Source organism: Ambystoma mexicanum, chromosome 13 (assembly GCF_040938575.1).
Source record: "Ambystoma mexicanum isolate Mex_15411 chromosome 13, UKY_AmexF1_1, whole genome shotgun sequence".
NCBI classification, from domain to species: domain Eukaryota; kingdom Metazoa; phylum Chordata; class Amphibia; order Caudata; family Ambystomatidae; genus Ambystoma; species Ambystoma mexicanum.
This window is the reverse complement of record NC_090938.1, coordinates 676,665,603-676,683,153: the sequence shown is the minus strand read 5'-3', so window position 1 is coordinate 676,683,153 and position 17,551 is coordinate 676,665,603. Positions and strand designations below refer to the sequence as shown.

The window sequence follows — 17,551 nt, the reverse complement described above, 5'->3', positions numbered from 1 at the left end:
AGCAAATCACTTGAAAGGGCGAGAATGTTAAATGCCTGACAAGGACACCAGGCCGGAACAATAAGAGAGCGTGAATCAGGATGGTATTCCAACAATGACAAAATACAAGTACTGAACACCAACCGCGTAACTACTCACTAACCTGATCAGAAGAGTCTGTAAGCCTTGAAGATAATAATAATAATAATAATAATAATAATAATAATAATAATAATAATAATAATAATAATAATAATAATGAATAATGAAATGCGGAAGGTCCCTGTTTTAGTAAAAGGCCACTGGAAGGAAAAAGATACCCAATCCTAAGTAAAGACATGAATCTATAATACACCCCTACTAGAGCACAATGAAAGCTGAGAGTGGGTTTTACCTTTGCTGTGCAGGTATGAAGTCCAGAAGACTGTGTCGTTTAAAGAGCAGGTGTGATGGAAAACGGGAAGGTAAGTTAGTACAGGAGCTAAGCCCAGGCGGCACAAGGGTCACACTAGTGTTGGCTTGCAGCACTTTGTTTTCAGCGTAGCATCCACAGTCTTAGTGCCAGAGGAATGCCATGGAAAACACAGGTAAGGTGAGGGTTGGTAAGGGCTGGAGAAAGGAAGGTGTGATGAGTGAACAATTGTCCCAGAGAAATAGGTTGTTGGGCAGAAACCCGCATAGGAAATTTATTTCTGGGCAGACCAATTAGCAGACAGTCTGACTATGCAATGACTATGCAATGTGGCTAACGATATGGATGCAACAGGGAATGATAAATAAGCCAAAACGCAATGCAATAGAATGGTCAAGGCGGGCTGAGTTCATCAAGGAGCGGGCGATGTCGATTACAAATCCGGTAGCAGAAGAGAATACCAGTAGGCGGACCGAGGTCATGATCACGATAGTAGACAGTAAACGCAGAGCCAAGAACGAAGTCTAGGAAGCAAAAGCAAGGTTGACTAAAGAAATCCGATACGTAGAACAGTCTTACGGCGTAACAAAGTATCAGCTTTATGAAACACAATCAAAGATCAGAAGTGCCGTCTCAGTGCTGGTTTCTGGTTTTAAAGTTCATAGCTATGCCGTTTCCTGGATACGGCGTTGACGCGGAACTGCCCGTGTCGGGGTGACGTGACTGCCTATGAACGCGGAGCGTGAGGTGATTCTTCAGAGTTTACAGGAAGCCGAACGGGACCATGGCAACCGCCAGGCTAGTTTCCAAAAACCAAAGAGTGGCCGTTTCCTAAGCCCAGAGCCAGGCAATCTGCGGCCAAATTGAGCATTCTACAATAACTGATAGCTCAGCGAGGATGGCACACTGGGATTCATGACAGTCCGAGCCCGGCAGTGGGAGATCAGCTGAGAACTTTTGGTTAAAGTAGTTTTTCGTTAAAAAAGTTAAATTAAAATTGGTCCGAGCCTGGCAGAGGGAGACTAATTGAACATTGTGTTAAAGAGGATCTGAGCCTGGCTCACGGGGATCCTGCGTGAACCGTGAATCACCCAATAAATTGGATACATGACATTTCTTTGAGCATTGTGTTCAAAGGGATCTGAACCTGGCTGAGGGGGATGCAAGGTGAATAGTGAATCACCTGAGAAATTGAGTATGTGGGATCTGAGCCTGGCTGAGGGTGATTCAACGTGAATAGTGCATCATCTGAGAAACTGAATGCGTGTGAAATCCTGAGAGGAACATAATGTATTGTTTATTTGTCGCATCAAGCCCTCTGAAAGAAGAGACTTCGAAAGGCAAAGAGATTTGGGCACGGAAGGCCCTGTTGCTAATGATTGAACTGTATCCTCGTGCTATAGAAGCCATATACTGTGCTAAGCTTGATTGTATCACCTTGTCCCGTGCTGAAAACGTGGGGAAGGGAAGCCAGCGGCCTGAACATCCTGACATATCTTTTTGTGAACACTTCTTTCTTTTTCATAACACTGTTTCCCACACTATTTGTATTTAGAAGTAAGGTTTGGCAATAGGTTTATTAGTGTAGGCCCTTTTATTTTGACAAGACACCACTAGGATTGAGTTATTATTATTTGATAGTCTTAGCGTGCTCCGAAACCACGAAGAGACAGGAATCCAAAATGTGAGTGCTCAAAGACACGCAGGAGAAGCTACAGGAGCAAGTTCACACCCTAAATACTGAAAGTGCGTTTGTGTGCATAGGCAGCCTGACTGGCTTACCATGTCACACCCCATGTCTGCCGCCATCTTCCTAGTTCAGCTCACTGTGACTGCTCCTTTTAGAACCACATGTCACGAGTACGATGGCCCAGCCACCCACCCATGGACTCACAGTGAGAACAGTTTCGTACACCTCACATGTCTGAAAGCCTGTGTATTAAATGTATCTGATTATTGTATCTGTGCTTAGCTCCCACATGATTTAGCATCTGGGTTCTGTAAGGTTGCAGAAGTAAGGCTCGGACACAATGGTAGCATATTTCTGGGAACAGACTTTTATCAATCAAGAACGGGTTGGAAAAATGCCTCTCTATTCCCAACGCTAAGAGGGGTTTCCCTGCCTCAAAGAAAACTAATGAAACTGTCAGGATGTCCAAAACCAAAAAGTCTGTCACTGTCATGTTTTAAAAGCCTGCCTCTGTCCCTAACACTTAATAACTTAAACCAACTGTGCAAGGATGATCTCTTCCCAAAGTAAAGTGTTCATGGTGGTTCCAACCAACAGGAAAGTGCCCAGTCTCTCAGGTAATCAAAACTCTCAGGTTCCTCCTGGAGAAATAAACAATGTTCACAAATATAGGATTCCAAGGCTAGGGTTGTGCTTCTTTCCCCTGCACTTCTTCATATTCTGCATTTATTCCTTTTGGGCTTCTGAGCCCTGTATCCTTTTAGGTAAATGTCACTTGGCAATTCACAAGGATATACTTCCCAGATGCTAGATTGACCACTTCGGATAATAATCGAGTCGAAAAACAGCGAATTGACTCTATTGAAACATCCACCTTAAAACGAAAAATAATAATGTAACACCAATCAATTCATCTCTCAAAGGACAAGTATCATCAGCATTGGTAGGAGCTAAATCTAAACTGGCCACCTACTTCCCGGTCTGTGGGAGAAATCGCACTACCCGGCACGACGAAATCGTACTTGTCGATTGTCCATCCAATTCCATTTCCAGAACATATAGGGAAGTATGTACTTCATTCTCTGGAACCAACGTTAATGTCAACATTAGTAATCCAACGAACGATGTCAAGGCACGAGAAAATGCACCAAATACCTTCAACGCCGTATCTGCACGTTCGTTCGATTTACACTCTAGCAGTAATACGGTGACATTACCTGCACTTTCTCAATCGATCAATGATTCTAACTGTTGTCCTAGCTTGCACGACAATGCTGATCTCCCCAGTAGAATTAGCTCTGGGATGTCCGGTAACGGACTAGGAAAGGTAACACCGTTGGCTCCCCATTTTGTTATGGAACCTTCTATTCTTCCTCCTAACGGTCAGCCACAATGTACTATACCTCCATCTCATGTTCAGAACTGCACCTCTATGCAGGGATCTTTAACAGGCAGCTGCAACTTTGATCCTCAAGCTGCTACCATGTTATCCCATCACGAAATTTTAGACATCCTTAGGAAGGAACTTAATGAAAGATCATTGAAATCTAATTCTTTCAATGTAACTTCTCATCAAGATCCATCTATGATCTCTTACCATGCTCCCTCCAGCGAAATCGCCTCTGATCCCCACATAAAAGCATTTGATCAGTCATCTGACACTAATGAACAAATCATCCCAGAAAAGGACCATTTAATAGGATTTGAGGGGAAAAGCGATCTACTTGGTAGGAATCGGATTAATCGGGCCTTTATCTTGGCACTATTCAGTCGCATCCCTCAATTACGGATGTTTAAATCGGCAGACATTCTGAGAGTGTCATTAGCCACAGACAATAATTATCGTGCTGTAATTCATTTAGCTTCAGAGGCTGTAAAGAAATATCTATGGTTTAATAGAGAAAGTATTTATGAAGAAGGCCTCATCTTAAACTCATTAGAAAATGAACAAGAGGCCACCAAATTCATTCAATTTAAATGTCCCCAGGCTCCGAGCCCCAAATCGCATGCTTCGTCGCAATCCGAAAATCATGGGGCTGTCAATGACGTAATCACCGAGCTTCTGCTTAAAGCAAGCATTTCTCATAACCTGCCATGGCTTGTCCCCATGCTCAATTCTATTTTAAAAACTACGGTTCGCTCATCCACTTCATAGCCGTCTTCTAGAACTCTACTTTCTTTTCAATCGTGGAATTCATGTGGCTACCTTAACCTTATGAAATGGCACTCAACCCTTGATTGCCTTAGTCGTCCATCAATACTCATGTTTCAGGAGACCATGAAAACCACTTCCTTTTTTTTGCCTGATTACTCAACGCATCACATCCCTGCTATACGAGCTCCTGCCGGTCGTCCATCTGGTGGTATTATGATAGCTATAGACAATGCTCTCATGTTTAATTAAAAAATTGTCTGGCATGCTAACAATCTTCTAGCAATATTACTGGAATCTAACACCTATAATTATCGTCATTTAATTATCATGACCATTTATTGGAATCCGTCTACTACCCCCATTGATGAGATGATTGAGACAGTTGAGAATTGCTTAGAATATGTAACTCATGAATATGATAATATTGAAATCATCCTTGGCGGTGATTTTAACTGCGACTGCAGAACCGTCAATGAAACTGGAGGATCTCCCAGAAACCTACTCTCGAAAAATAGAGGTAACATATGGAGGTCCTTCTTGAAAGATTGGGATCTAGATCTTATTCCCCCCGTTGACCCGTCAAATTGGATCACATGGTCAAGGGATGGAAAAAGGTCAACAATTGACTTCATATTTGTTAGTCACAACTTGCTTCTATGATCATCTCCTCTAATAATCTCCATGTTGCCTTTTGGTGACCACGCTGTGTTATTAGGCAACTTGAAATTCGACTTTTCCATTACTGGAGTTGACCATTCTACTGCATTGTGTGAAGTAGATCGTCCTATGACTTCGATTAGATGGTCTATGGCACTGTGCAAGCAATTCACTCAATTTGTAAAGTCAGCCATAGTACTTTGGAACAACTCGGAAAGAATGCCCACGAATGTCCTTGAGCAGCGATATGTTGAAATAACGCATGCAGCACTAACATACTTTAGCAAAAAGAAAAAAACTGATATTGAAAATCGTCACTTCTTTGATCCACTTTGCAAAGTACAGAAGCGGGAGAAAAACAAGGCTCTTAGAGCTTTGAAAAAATCTACCGATCTCTTGCGGGAACGGTATCTCACGCGGCACAATTCTATCGTGACAGCATACAAACGCAGCTTGAAGCAGATAAGGCTAATAAGACACAATGAAATAAATTGCAAACTTGTTAGAGCCATTTCATCTCATGACACTCGAACTATATGGCGAACGATCAAGAGCCATACCTTTCAAGTATCGTTTTCTATGCCGAATGTTATATCGGAATCCACCTGGTATGAGTATATCAGACATAAATTCAAGATTCCCGTGCGATTTTCGAATATAACGACCCCTGTTTTAAGATATCATGACCTGCCGCGGTTGGTTTGGACTATCGCTGACATTAAGTGGGCGATATCTAAACTCACCTATTCTAAATCATCCGGCCCCGATGGCTTGCCTCCATGTCTATTCAAAGAAGACCCGGATTTGTGGGCATGCATCCTAAACACCAAGTTTCAGTCTATTCTTAATACAGGAGTTATTCCTGTCTCATGGCTAACTGCCAATATCATCCCGATCTTTAAAAAAGGAGATGCTGCGTTGCCGCAGAATTATCGACCCATTACCTTAATTGACACTGCGGCCAAATTATTCGCCTCTCTCCTTCTTCATGATCTGGACAATCACATTGGAGCACTAGGACTTTTTTCCAAATACCATACTGGATTTAGAAAAGGTATGTCCACCTCGCTTAATGCCATAATTATGGCATTTACCATCGCAGAAGCCAAGAAACTAACATCTAACCCCGTTTATATTGCTCTCATCGACATGTCCTCAGCCTTCGACACAGTGATCCGTAACTTATTATGGGCCAAACTTACCAATATGGGAATTCCATCTGTCCTTATTTATTGGTTTAAAGCCTTACATACTAACACCTCTTACAGAATTAAGCTCACCTCAGAGGGACGTATTACTAAAGCTATCAGCACAGAGGTAGGCCTAAAGCAAGGCTGTAACCTTGCCGCCACCTTTTTCAATCTATACCTCTCCGATCTCGATAAAGGTTGGGATGCAAAAAATCTCTTCTCTGCTAAAATTGGCTTGATCCGTCTCAAATGGCTCGCCTTTGCAGATGACATTATTTTATTCGATCCAACCCCGTCAGGCCTCCAACTCAAACTACGGCTATTTGAGGAATTTGCATTAGCACACAATGTCCCTACCCAACGTAATCTTGAGGCATGAATTAGGTTTAGTCGCACTATCCACTCGTTGGAAATGGCGACTTCTAACCAATTTCGCTAAGATTGGACATCTTATAGCAAACTCCCTATATGCTGAGCTGAATCATACCATTAACTTGTTGCCCACGTCCTCTATGGCTCTCTATGTGACAAGAATGGCTGCCATACTTAAGATGGCTAACATTACTGTGGATGATGTTCACTACAGACCAGGATATGCCAAAAAAAGCTGTTTGAACTCGATTGGTGTACCACCCTCGATAGAATGGGATCATACAAACTTTACAAGGAATATCACTTATTTACACGCAAACGTATCCCTAGATACGATTATATTGTGCTTTTTCCTTGTAATTCTACTCGGAGGATGTTTCTTTGGTTTAAATTCAATCTGTTTCACACCAAAGAAAGAGTAGTAAAATGGGTTGGTCATAAGTTGTATGCCTCGAGTCCTCACTGCAGATTTCCTATGTGCACCGAAACCATTGAAACATTAAAACATCTGGTTTTATATTGTCCCCATTTTAAGAATCAAAGAACGATTTTATTGATTGAATTCGTAAATATTAACTATACTGACTGCCTGCCTTTCCTTTGGGCCAGAATGATGCAAGGCAACCACTCACCGCTGATATATGCCTTAACGAAACTATGTAAAGTAATTGTAAGAGAATTGGAAAAAGACTGTTACATGAATATCTCATGAACCATCCATTCTCTTTCTCTCTACCCTTTGCAAATCTGTACAAGATGGATGATGTATGCCCATTTTAACGTGTAGATACTTTTATTGTCTACCTTTTTCGTTTCCTTTTTTTTCTTTAGTAATATGTCACAAGAATTCCTGGTCTGTAATTTTACTTGAATGATGGCTTTTATATGATTATATATTGCAATGTTCGATGTCTGAAGGTATATTTTTTGTAATGATTCCTTCACTATATCTGATTGTATTTTTCCTTTTTTTGCAAAGACTCTCTTACTTGTTAGGAGAGTCAAATACAAATAATTTTTTTTTAAAAAACTTCGCAAATTCACAGTACTTTATCCCACCAACTTGGCACACTTCCCTACCAAGCGTAGGATTATATCCTTCTAATTAGTCCTTTTGAGTTCCAGGGTTCTTGACCCACTCGTTCCTAAACTTGTGAGTGCCAGATTCACAACATTCTGAACATCTTGGTTTACCCTCCTGCCAAGCAATTGTCCTCTCATGGACTGTCTCTCTCTCACAGGGTCCCAGGCTCTCTTATTCTTTGTCACTTTAGGCTTTTGCCTTTCATATGGGTCGGGGTCCCAGACTCGCAATCTGCTTGTTTTGCTCCCCTGCCAAGCCCTGAACTCTTCCTGGTTTGCTTCTTTTAGAATTGGGGTCCCAGACCCTCTTATTCTCGGCTTCCCCTAAGGGTGCAGGTCCCATACTCGCAATCCATTATCGTATCTGTTTGGTTCACTCTCCTGCCAAACATGCAATTCCTCTTTCTCTACCTTGGCTGTTCTCGGGGTCCCAGACCCTCTTATACTTTGTCTTTCATATGGGTGCGGGTGCCAGACTCGCAATCTCATCTCATAGTCACAGACACTCTTGTTCCAGCTTCTGCTTTCACCCCCTTGCTTCCCCGGACCTCTAGCACCTCTCAGGTACCTCGCGTAACTTTCTTTCTTGCCAGTACTGGCAGTTCCCGAGCTGCTGCATTGCTTCTCGAGGCTCTGGTAGCGTTTGGGTTGTCGGCAGGGTCTGCAGCAGGTCTGCAGACGTTTGACTGAGCCCGGCTGCGCGTCCTCTCGCTAAAATGCTTTGCTAAGGTCTGGGGTCCCAGAGGTTTGTCTCGGCAGTAGCCAGAGTAGTCCTTCCGTCTTGAGCCACTTTCGGGTTCGCCTTCTCCTCTGTTCACGGCTTCCCTTTCGGCTCGCGCTTGCTCGCCCGGTGCATGGCTTCCGCAGTTCCTCCTCATAGGACAGTTCTCCCTTTAGCGTCCCAGCTGAGTTCCTTTTGAACTCCTGCACTGGATTGTTGTATTCGTTTGAGCCAACAACCCCCTGTGAGAAGCTAGACCGCTCAATCTGGTTCACCAGAGTGATCCTCAGACTCTTGGTCATCTTCTTCACAGTACTTATTTTAAAACCAGATGCAAAATACTTGGTATTCTTTGGTATTATAGTCTTGTCAAGTTTATGAGGTTGACTGACTTGACAATAGAACACATTGGCTCTATCTAGAGAGGGGGAAGGAGGATTGGGTTTTGGAGAAGGGGTTGGGTGTATTGAAGCAGGGGCATACCCCGTTCACTGAGAATAGTCATCCCCAATCCCATCAGCCGCTTCCTTTTCCCATGCGATCCTCCTTTGGTATACCATCCCCACAGGAACTATTGTACTGTGGATGTACCTCCCTGACCCCATGGGAAAGGTCTCCCCCTAGGGGCGAAGGGATACCAACCTCGGATTCGTCACAGTTCCCATAGTTCCTGTTCCCTTTAACTGTGGAGATGTCTGCCTGGATCTCCGGGTAGTCAACTGGTCCCAAAGTTCGCGACCCTGTGGTGCTCGACGATCCCAGATGGGGGTTCCAGTCCTCCAAATGTTCCTGCCTCAGGCAAGTTATCAAGGAAACCAGCCACAGTTCACCTTTCCACTCAGGCTACTGGCCTTGTAGGCTATGTCAACCAGGGTGCACTATTCATGGGAAACAATATATGTCAATATTGCCTTTCAACTAATACCAGTGGGATTATAAATAATGTCACGTTTGTTTTTACCCCAGGGTTCTCATTCTCCGAATCTGGGTTTGCCACCTATCAAGGAACTTACTTTATCTGTGGGAACAGTGCTTACTCTTGGTTTCCCGGGACTGGAGAGGAAGCTTTAACATGGGCTATGTCCTGCCAGCTGTTCGACACTCTCACACATTCCTGCCCCACTCACTAAAAGAGAGCCTCAAGTTGGGAAAGCTTAATGAGTGGTGTGGGTGACCTCATCCCAAGATGAGGTGTAAAATTGACTGTCTAGACTAATAGAGGACGTTTCAAATGCCACGGCCACCTCCCTGTCTCACCTGTTGCACGAGCTAGTGCATATCTGCTCCATGGTATTACAAAACCGTATGGCGCTAGACACCCTCTTAGTATGCAAGGGTGGGGCGTGTGCACTCTCGTGAAAAGTGAATGCTGCACTTAGATACAATATTCTGATGGTTATATCACTGATATCGTCTCTCACATTCACCACACTGTAGCTGCCCTCCATAAAAATACTAGCCCTGATTGGACCGTCTGGTCTTCGATTACCCGTCTCCTGGGTTCAGTAGGTGCCTCTGCTGTCCAAGTTGCTATTATGGTACCTTTTCTACTTTTAACTGTGTATTGTTTCCTTCTACTATGCAAATAGGTGTGTACTTGTATCTGTAAAAGATCTTCCAGGGTGACACAGATATTGTACTTGAACAGTACTGAGGAGGTACACTGCCATAATATTTCACTCTTTGCTATATGCTCCCCAGAAATTGTAAATGGATGAGACTTTAGTGAAGATATCATAGGAATGGGGTTGTCATGGAAAAAATAAAAAATTGTACTCTGTGCATATACTACTTGGTTCCCCACTTGTGAAAACACAGCTACCCGTGGCAGCCATGTCAAATTGTGCCTTACTGCCCATAACTGCTTCGCCCTATGTTGTTGTGCCCATGACTTTACCGAAATGTACACCAGGTATGCTGCGAGAAGCAGCCTGCTTCATAGTTTGACCGCTTCTTATGTATTTCCTGTTCGGCACAGGCAAACATGTTTTAGAATTCCGCCTCCTGGCTTCAGCATGTAAAATTAGCAACATTAACGGACCAGGCATTTCCTGAGCCATTTGAGAACTGTAGTGTAGTGGAAAACATTGACTTGCTAGAAATGTATCTGAAAATGTCTGCTCCATGTTCCAAAGTTTACTCGCCAAGGTATGTATGAGAACCTCACCAATGCTTGTAGATCATATTATAAGAATCAAGTAGTAATGGTTTAAACTGTCTGCAACATTGTATACTGTTGTCATTTTAAGATGCATGACCAGCCCCTTCCATAGAAGAGCTGTGTGAGTTAACAGTATATAAACCTTGTAAACCCAGAAGTGGGTGTGTTTGGTAGTGTGATGAATCCGATGGTGTCATCACTCCTTTCCCGGCGGTGACCTCTTCCCATGTGGCCAGGAGACGGCAGCCGCTAGCTGATCCTGACCTTGAGGGGGGCTGTATGAGGGAGGATCAAATGGGGGAGGCAGCCTCTTGGGGAGTATCATGGCATAATCGGACGAGACATGGTATCCCCTTTTTCTTTAGAGGATACCCATCCATGCCCAATGCCTTAACAGCATATTGTCATGCCTACCCTCATCCACCTAGGAAGGGTACTGAAAACCTTTTCACAAGATCTGTATGGAAGCCATCAAAATCTGACTTGCCTTTTAACACTCATGAAAACACCTTCTCAGACTCTACCTACAAGTCATCCAGAACTGTCTTGCTCTTAAAGATCACTGAGAACACTTACCCAGACTTTACAATCAAGTCGTCAAGAATGGACTTCCATAAATACAAGAATACTGTGATGAAGAAGATGAACTAAGTAATGCAGATCAATGAATGTCAAGAGCACAAGCTGCGCTCAAGTTGTTGCGCATACCTGAGGCTGGAAATTTTGAACCGAAAAAAAGCTGACGGAGGCGTGCCGCTGGCGTGAGAACGCTGCTCCTTTCGGTATGGACCGAGAGACTGTGGGGCTGGAGAGTGTTCTGTAGAACCAACCGGCTCGAGGACAAGAGAAAGGGAACCTGACCGCGAGTGAGAACACACTGCGGGAACACCATAGGCCGACAGAGGGCTTCTAGGCTTTTGCAGATGTTGGAAGGCCGTCTCCGACTAACCAAAGCCCGAAACGATGCAGAAAAGCCCAGCAGGAACCGCGAGAGACAGAGAAGCCGAGAAACGGAGGCAGCGAGAAGGAAGGAAAGGCTGAACGACCACCACCAGCTTGCCACGGGAGAAATGAAATGCGCCAGCAAGAGCTGGTGAGTCTATCCAAGGAAAGCGGGGACAGCAGGGCGTATTGGCAGCCATGCCAAACCCAAATAATTGTTAATGAAGCACATGAAAGAGAAAGAGCAAGTGAGGATTGCTTTAAAAGGGAGAATGGAACCAGTGTAAGACACTTTCAATTTAATTTTTGAGTGTATGCAATACACAAATAAGAGAAGCCCTTGTTTGGAAGTGTGTGCAGAGCCCACATGAGAAAAGCCCTGGCAGGAGATTATACCAGACAAATTAAAGGTGCAAGGAAAATACATATATAAGAAAAGCCCTGGCAGGAGAGTATACCAGGTAGTTGCAAGTGTGTTCATTTCAGAAAGCCCTGGCAGGAGAGTATACCAGGCAGATTCAAGTGTGGTTTATAGGAGAAAGCCCTGGTAGGGAAGCACACCAGGCAAGGACAAGCTGAATAGTGTATATGAAATATATAATTTAATGGGGTCCTGAGCACTATCTATCAGGACTGGCAGGAGAATACACCAGGCATCCTAACAAGATAAAGACTAAGAGCCAAGTTGTTTTGTGTACCAGTTGTGTTGTTGATCAAGAGAAACTCAAGGAACTGATATTCTAGGCACCCACCCTCTGGAACAAGGAATTCTATCCTTCTGGAACTTTTGTGTTGGAATTACGCCTTTTCCTTCGGAACATTTATACACTACTAAAGGCCAAAGCCATTTTCCCTTTTAACCCAAGAGTTGATTTTTAGAATGTGAGGGCCAGAATAGTACTTTGGACACAGGACGTTTTGCTTTGGACATTCTGAACGTTGACATACCCATAGATGTGGTTTCAGGTAGGGAAACAACTTTTAGAGCAGAGACAGCGAGGCCTTTCCCAACCCCCTTTTATTTTTATAAAAGTCTTTGACCAAACCGATGAGTCCCCTGTGTCCACGTCTCATTCCTGGCTCCTCGCAGTAGCCTATTCAGTCAGTATTTACGAATATCAGTGAAGTTCCCATGTCTCATTCCTGGCTCCTCGCAGTAGCCTATTCAGTCAGTATTTACGAATATCAGTGAAGTTCCCATGATGGAGAAGGGAAGGTTGCTTACGTGTAATCCAAGTTTTCCGTCATGGGTATCTTCATGCAATCAGTAAACAACCAGCCCATCACTCGTGGAAATCAAATTTAGTGGGGTAAATCAAGAATAAACTGTGTATCTTGACCCTCATGCAGAACGCAAACAAAACAGACTAACTGCCACTAGAGTGCTAGGAAGCCTATAGCCTTAAAGCAACCATATTTTGTTTTCTGCTGTACGTTACTGAAACTACCCATTGTTGCCCATCTAGCCGTTGATCCTATATGGTTATAGTTTTTAGAGAAAGTCTGCAAAGTGGAGATATTCATTGTTTACGAGTTCAATAAAAATACCCATGATGGTTTGACACATAAGAAACTTTCCCATCTTTTTTATAATATTTAATATGTTCATGTACATTGTTTTTGCTGTATTTGTTCTCAAATGTTTATGGGACTATTGCCTGAAATAAAGTTTAATTTGATTTGAGCAATGATTTGTCTGATACATGGTATGTTAAGCCAGAAAGATAACAACAAGTGCACCCAATTAATTCTTATTAAATTGGGTTCACCAGAGCTGTATCCAATCAGTAGACCTAACAATTAAATCTATTTTCCTATTAGGTAAATTTTGGGTTTGATGGAAGAATGACATCCATCTTAAGCACCGGCTTCACAGTTATTCCCAACCCGAAGTACAGACGCAGTAACCGTCGGTCCAGCTACATTCTCAGCAATGCAGATGTGGACTCCCAGCATCTTTCTGCACTTGGATACTTTCACTCACTTCCTCTTGAGATCTTCCACATGGTGCTGGAGTACCTCTCAGGTGAATGCCAGATAGAGCAAGCTAGCTGTGTAACACTACTTTAAATAACAGTCCAGTAGAGGCTATTGATGTCTTTATTTAATGTCAAAGAAAGACTTATGTTTTCAATTGAAAGGTTCTCTCAGTTGTGATGCTAGAGATATCAAACTGCACTTTAAAAAAAATCACCCCACCACTGATTTCAGGGTTATGTCACTCTTTGAAAAATGTTGTTTGTTGAATACGCAACCTGACGTCTGGTCTCTGGGAACACTTAACTGTCACTGTATTTTTATATTGCAAACCTAGCTAGGAAGCAACGAAAACCTGCCTTTTAATATACAGGAGTATGTTATAAGTGGCAGCTTCAGAAGTGTTGTTAGGCATTATGTCACCTACCTTTGTTGGCTGAGGAGTTTATTTTGCAGCCAGGTTTTCAGATTCCTTCCTGAACTGGTGGAGCGTTGGATGTGTATAGATATTGGGTGGGATATAATTCCCCAGAGTTTGCGTTTATCAAGAAAAGGTCAGTGTCCTCGTTTTTTTTCTTTCCTGTGATGTTAAAGAGAGAAGGAGCCCTCTCTAGTTTCTGTAATCTATGTCAAAGGAGAAGGGTGCAGTTGTGACCGAGATTCCCTGCAAATTCCAGCGATTGTTTTATGTGTATCCTCTCTTTCAAGTATATGACTGATTTAGCTCTTTCCTTTCATGACAATTGCTCTTGGCTTTGAGCTATGCATCCAGCGTGGCGCTAAAATGTCTGCTTCTGCTGGCCACTATATATAAGCCTTTCTTTGTCCGCATTAGAGCCTAGAGCCCTGGGTCAAATACGGGGCAGGTGGGGCCGCTAAGCTGCATGAGAATAGGCTGGGCAAGCACAAAAACCTTGATGCAGGGAGGCTTTCCAGGCATAGAGTACTTGTGCTCTTTTCTAGGGAGGGAGACTCCACGCCTCAGCTGATTTGGGTAGGGCTCCCATGCCCTTGGAGGCCCCTGAAAAGTGTGTGTGTTGTACTTTCCTTGTCATGTCTGTGCTAAGTGTTTATTAAGAGTGTCTACTGAACCAACATTATTGGTGCTGAGTGGTGGCTTTGTGCTTTGGCAAGAAAATTGTCTTTTCCCAATTTCTATTCTGAATTTGTAATAGAGGATGTGATGAGCAAACATTACAAGTGGGTATATAAAGTCTGGAGCATAATACAGTGGGCACGATTATCAGAAAATCAGACATCTAAAAATAGCGCAGAGGATGTGTTTCTTTTTAGATGCATGATTGTCGCAAATGTGGAGGTCATCTTAGTCACAGTGGCAAACTGCTTTTCCAGGGGGGTGCACATATCACTGCATGACAGGCTCACGTTGGGAGCACAATTCTCAGTGACATACTCTTAAAGGGTCTTTCATTGTAAAATGTTTTTAAAAATGAATTTCTATCCTTTTTTGTGGGTTAGAAATGTTTGTGGTACATCAGCAGTTCATACCATTGTTCCAATTAAAATAAATGTGTGAAAGTGTCAGATATAGTCCTCTCGAGCATTGTGCACCCCTTTGCACCTGTTCAAAATGTGCAATGCCCCTGTTTTATATGTTTTTTAACAGCTTCCCATTTGTGAATTAAGGATTCTCTTTAAGAGGGGTGAACAAGAGTATGCAAATGTACGCCTCCTTGATGGTTGTGTTCCTTTTGCCTCTGAAAATGCTGTTCAGGCATCCCATCACTTGCACCAAAAATACTTTGCAAAGTCTGGGCAATAGTACCTTAAATAGGACAGCAAGGGGCACTTGTGATGTGTTCTCTCTGGTCTATTCACAAAAGACCAAGCCAGGTTCGAAACTACAGCCGGTGATGAAAAAATCCTGAAAGCCTGTGCAATGGTCTTTGCATAATCAAAGCAGGAGGTAACCAGGGAAATCACTGCCTGGACTTAATGTGAAAAGATCATTATAGATCAGACCTTCTATTGCATCCTGAGATAGAAATTACTTGTTATAGTGACATGAAAAAATGAGTTACGTGACTGAGTCACAGGTGATGAGCCAACAAGTGGGATGAGAGAGACACTTTGGGCTGTAGGAAAGCAACCTCGTCACTATTCTGACCCCTGTAGCTGGTATATGGCGATCCACAAGGAGCCGTAATCACTTCCCAGCTATTTCACCCAGGCACCCACATCACCATAGTTATAGTTTGTGTAATAGGCTCAGACTCTATACATAATAAGCAACCATCGGTGTCCAAAAGCCTGAACAGTGATCAACACTGAATGCGGGAGAGATGCAGCCCAAGCAACCAGTGTCTAAGTCCGGCTGTGGGTGCAATCACACTTTACGCCTGCATTGGCTCTTTAATTTATTCACATACTTAGAATAATTCCTCATCATCAGGCTGGGAATCCTCGGTTGCCTTCATTCTCCAGCATTGGATCTTTCATGGATTCACATGCTTAGAATATTCCCCGTCGTCAGACTGGGACCCTCGGTACACATATATAGCCTTTTCCTATAGGAAAACATCCGACACTTTTGTGTCCTATCTACGTCCTTTTAGGACCCGCCTACGCATGCTCCGTAGGCCGTCCCAGCATAAGAGGTCCGCCCCCGCGGCTCCCCTTCAGATTTCAACCGTCTCCAAAGTAGTGGGATCTCCTCGCGTCATCTTACTATTTTGTACAAGGTTGTGTACTGGAGTTGGAGTTCGAAAAAACTTTTCCTCCATGTCAGGAAAAGCGCTGTTCCGTCCATGCGCGACGTGCGGATTGAAAAAAGTTTACGAGGGGGACGGACATATGGATTGTATATACTACCTCCACCCTCATCATTCGGCTGATAGCTGCGACATATGCAAAGGGTTTTCTCAAAAGACCCTCAAAGACCGAAACCGACGGCTGGTGGCATGGCTGAATGATGGAGCAGGGGCATACCCCCCTTCGGAGGTAGGCTCCACACAATCGGCGAAAACATCACACCGCGCTGCCTCGTCGGAACCACCGGCGAAGAAATCTCGACCGACGGAAAAAGAGTCATCTCGGAGTCATTCAGCTAGAGAATCCTCGTCGAAGAAATCGTCATCTTCATCAAAAAAGTATGACAAGGAAAGGCCGAAATCCTCCTCGGGCTATCACCATAGATCGACCTTGAGTCGAGTAAAGGCAGGCCAAGTGTGGAAAAGGCGGGACCGCCTAAACCACCTGCTAAGCCACCGTCGTCGACGGCGGTCCAGTCATCGGCCTCCACCCTGCCACTGACGCACGTGGTATCCACCGTCCCACCGACAACGACTGCGACGGTGGCCTCGTCAACGGGGATTCTACAGGAAGCCTGGAGGCCTGAAGTTTTTGATCCGATCCCCCCGGATACTTTATTACAAGAACAGGCTCTGTCGCTGTCTTCGGGGGAGGACGAGAGCGGGAAAATAGCTGGCCCGGCAGATCTCGGGCTATGAGTGGTTGACAAGTCGTCGACGAGGGGATCCGGTATACCGGTATCTGCCCCTCTTCTCAATCCTCAATCTGTTTTGTCGTTGGAAATTCTGTCCACGCTTCAGTCTTTGGTACAGTCGTTGGACCAGAGACTACCTCAGGTAAACCTGCCACAGTCACCCGTCGACGAGCCGGGCCCGTCCCGTCCACCGACGCACTTACGCACGCCAATCTCAGCACTGGCACCCCAAGAGGAAGGTGAGCTGCCAGATTCGGAGTCGGACAGGAGAGCCATGTCGAATGTCTCATCATCCCCCTCCAGGGATCCAACCTGGGAGTCGGAGGTGGAGTTAGAAACCCCAAGAAGCCCAGCTCACCCGTCCCCTCCGGACGACATTGCATCATTCCATTCTATGATGGAGAAGGCGTGTAAGGAATTTGGTTTGTCCCAGGAAGAACAGAAAAAGGACTGTTTTTTTGTTCGACCACATGGGTAAGAGAAGGAGGTCTGTGTTCTCAATACCAATACTAGACCACGTGTGGAAGGAAGGGTTGCAGACAATGCGTCACCCCTTTTCGGAGCCGGCAGTGAAAGGACGCCTCGAGAAAAAGTTTAAGGCTCCAGAGTCTACCCCCAAGTGTTTATCCTCCCAACCAACGCCAGAATCGGTGGTGTCGGCGGCAGCGGCGAGGAAGGCGAAGGCCCAGCACAAGTGCACGACTCCGCCTGAAAACGAAGCAAGACGCCAGGATGCCTTTGGCAAA

At 44.3% G+C, this 17,551-nt stretch overlaps 1 protein-coding gene across 1 annotated transcript in view; it reads left to right on the top strand.

Moving 5' to 3' along the window:
* The window catches only part of FBXO47 (F-box protein 47), a 1,436,412-nt gene that overhangs the window by 231,707 nt on the left and 1,187,154 nt on the right, over positions 1-17,551 (top strand). Inside the window, exon 7 of the mRNA XM_069634700.1 lies at positions 13,184-13,388. Within this exon, the coding sequence (XP_069490801.1) occupies positions 13,184-13,388 (205 nt within the window). The remainder of the gene's footprint in view (positions 1-13,183; positions 13,389-17,551) is intronic.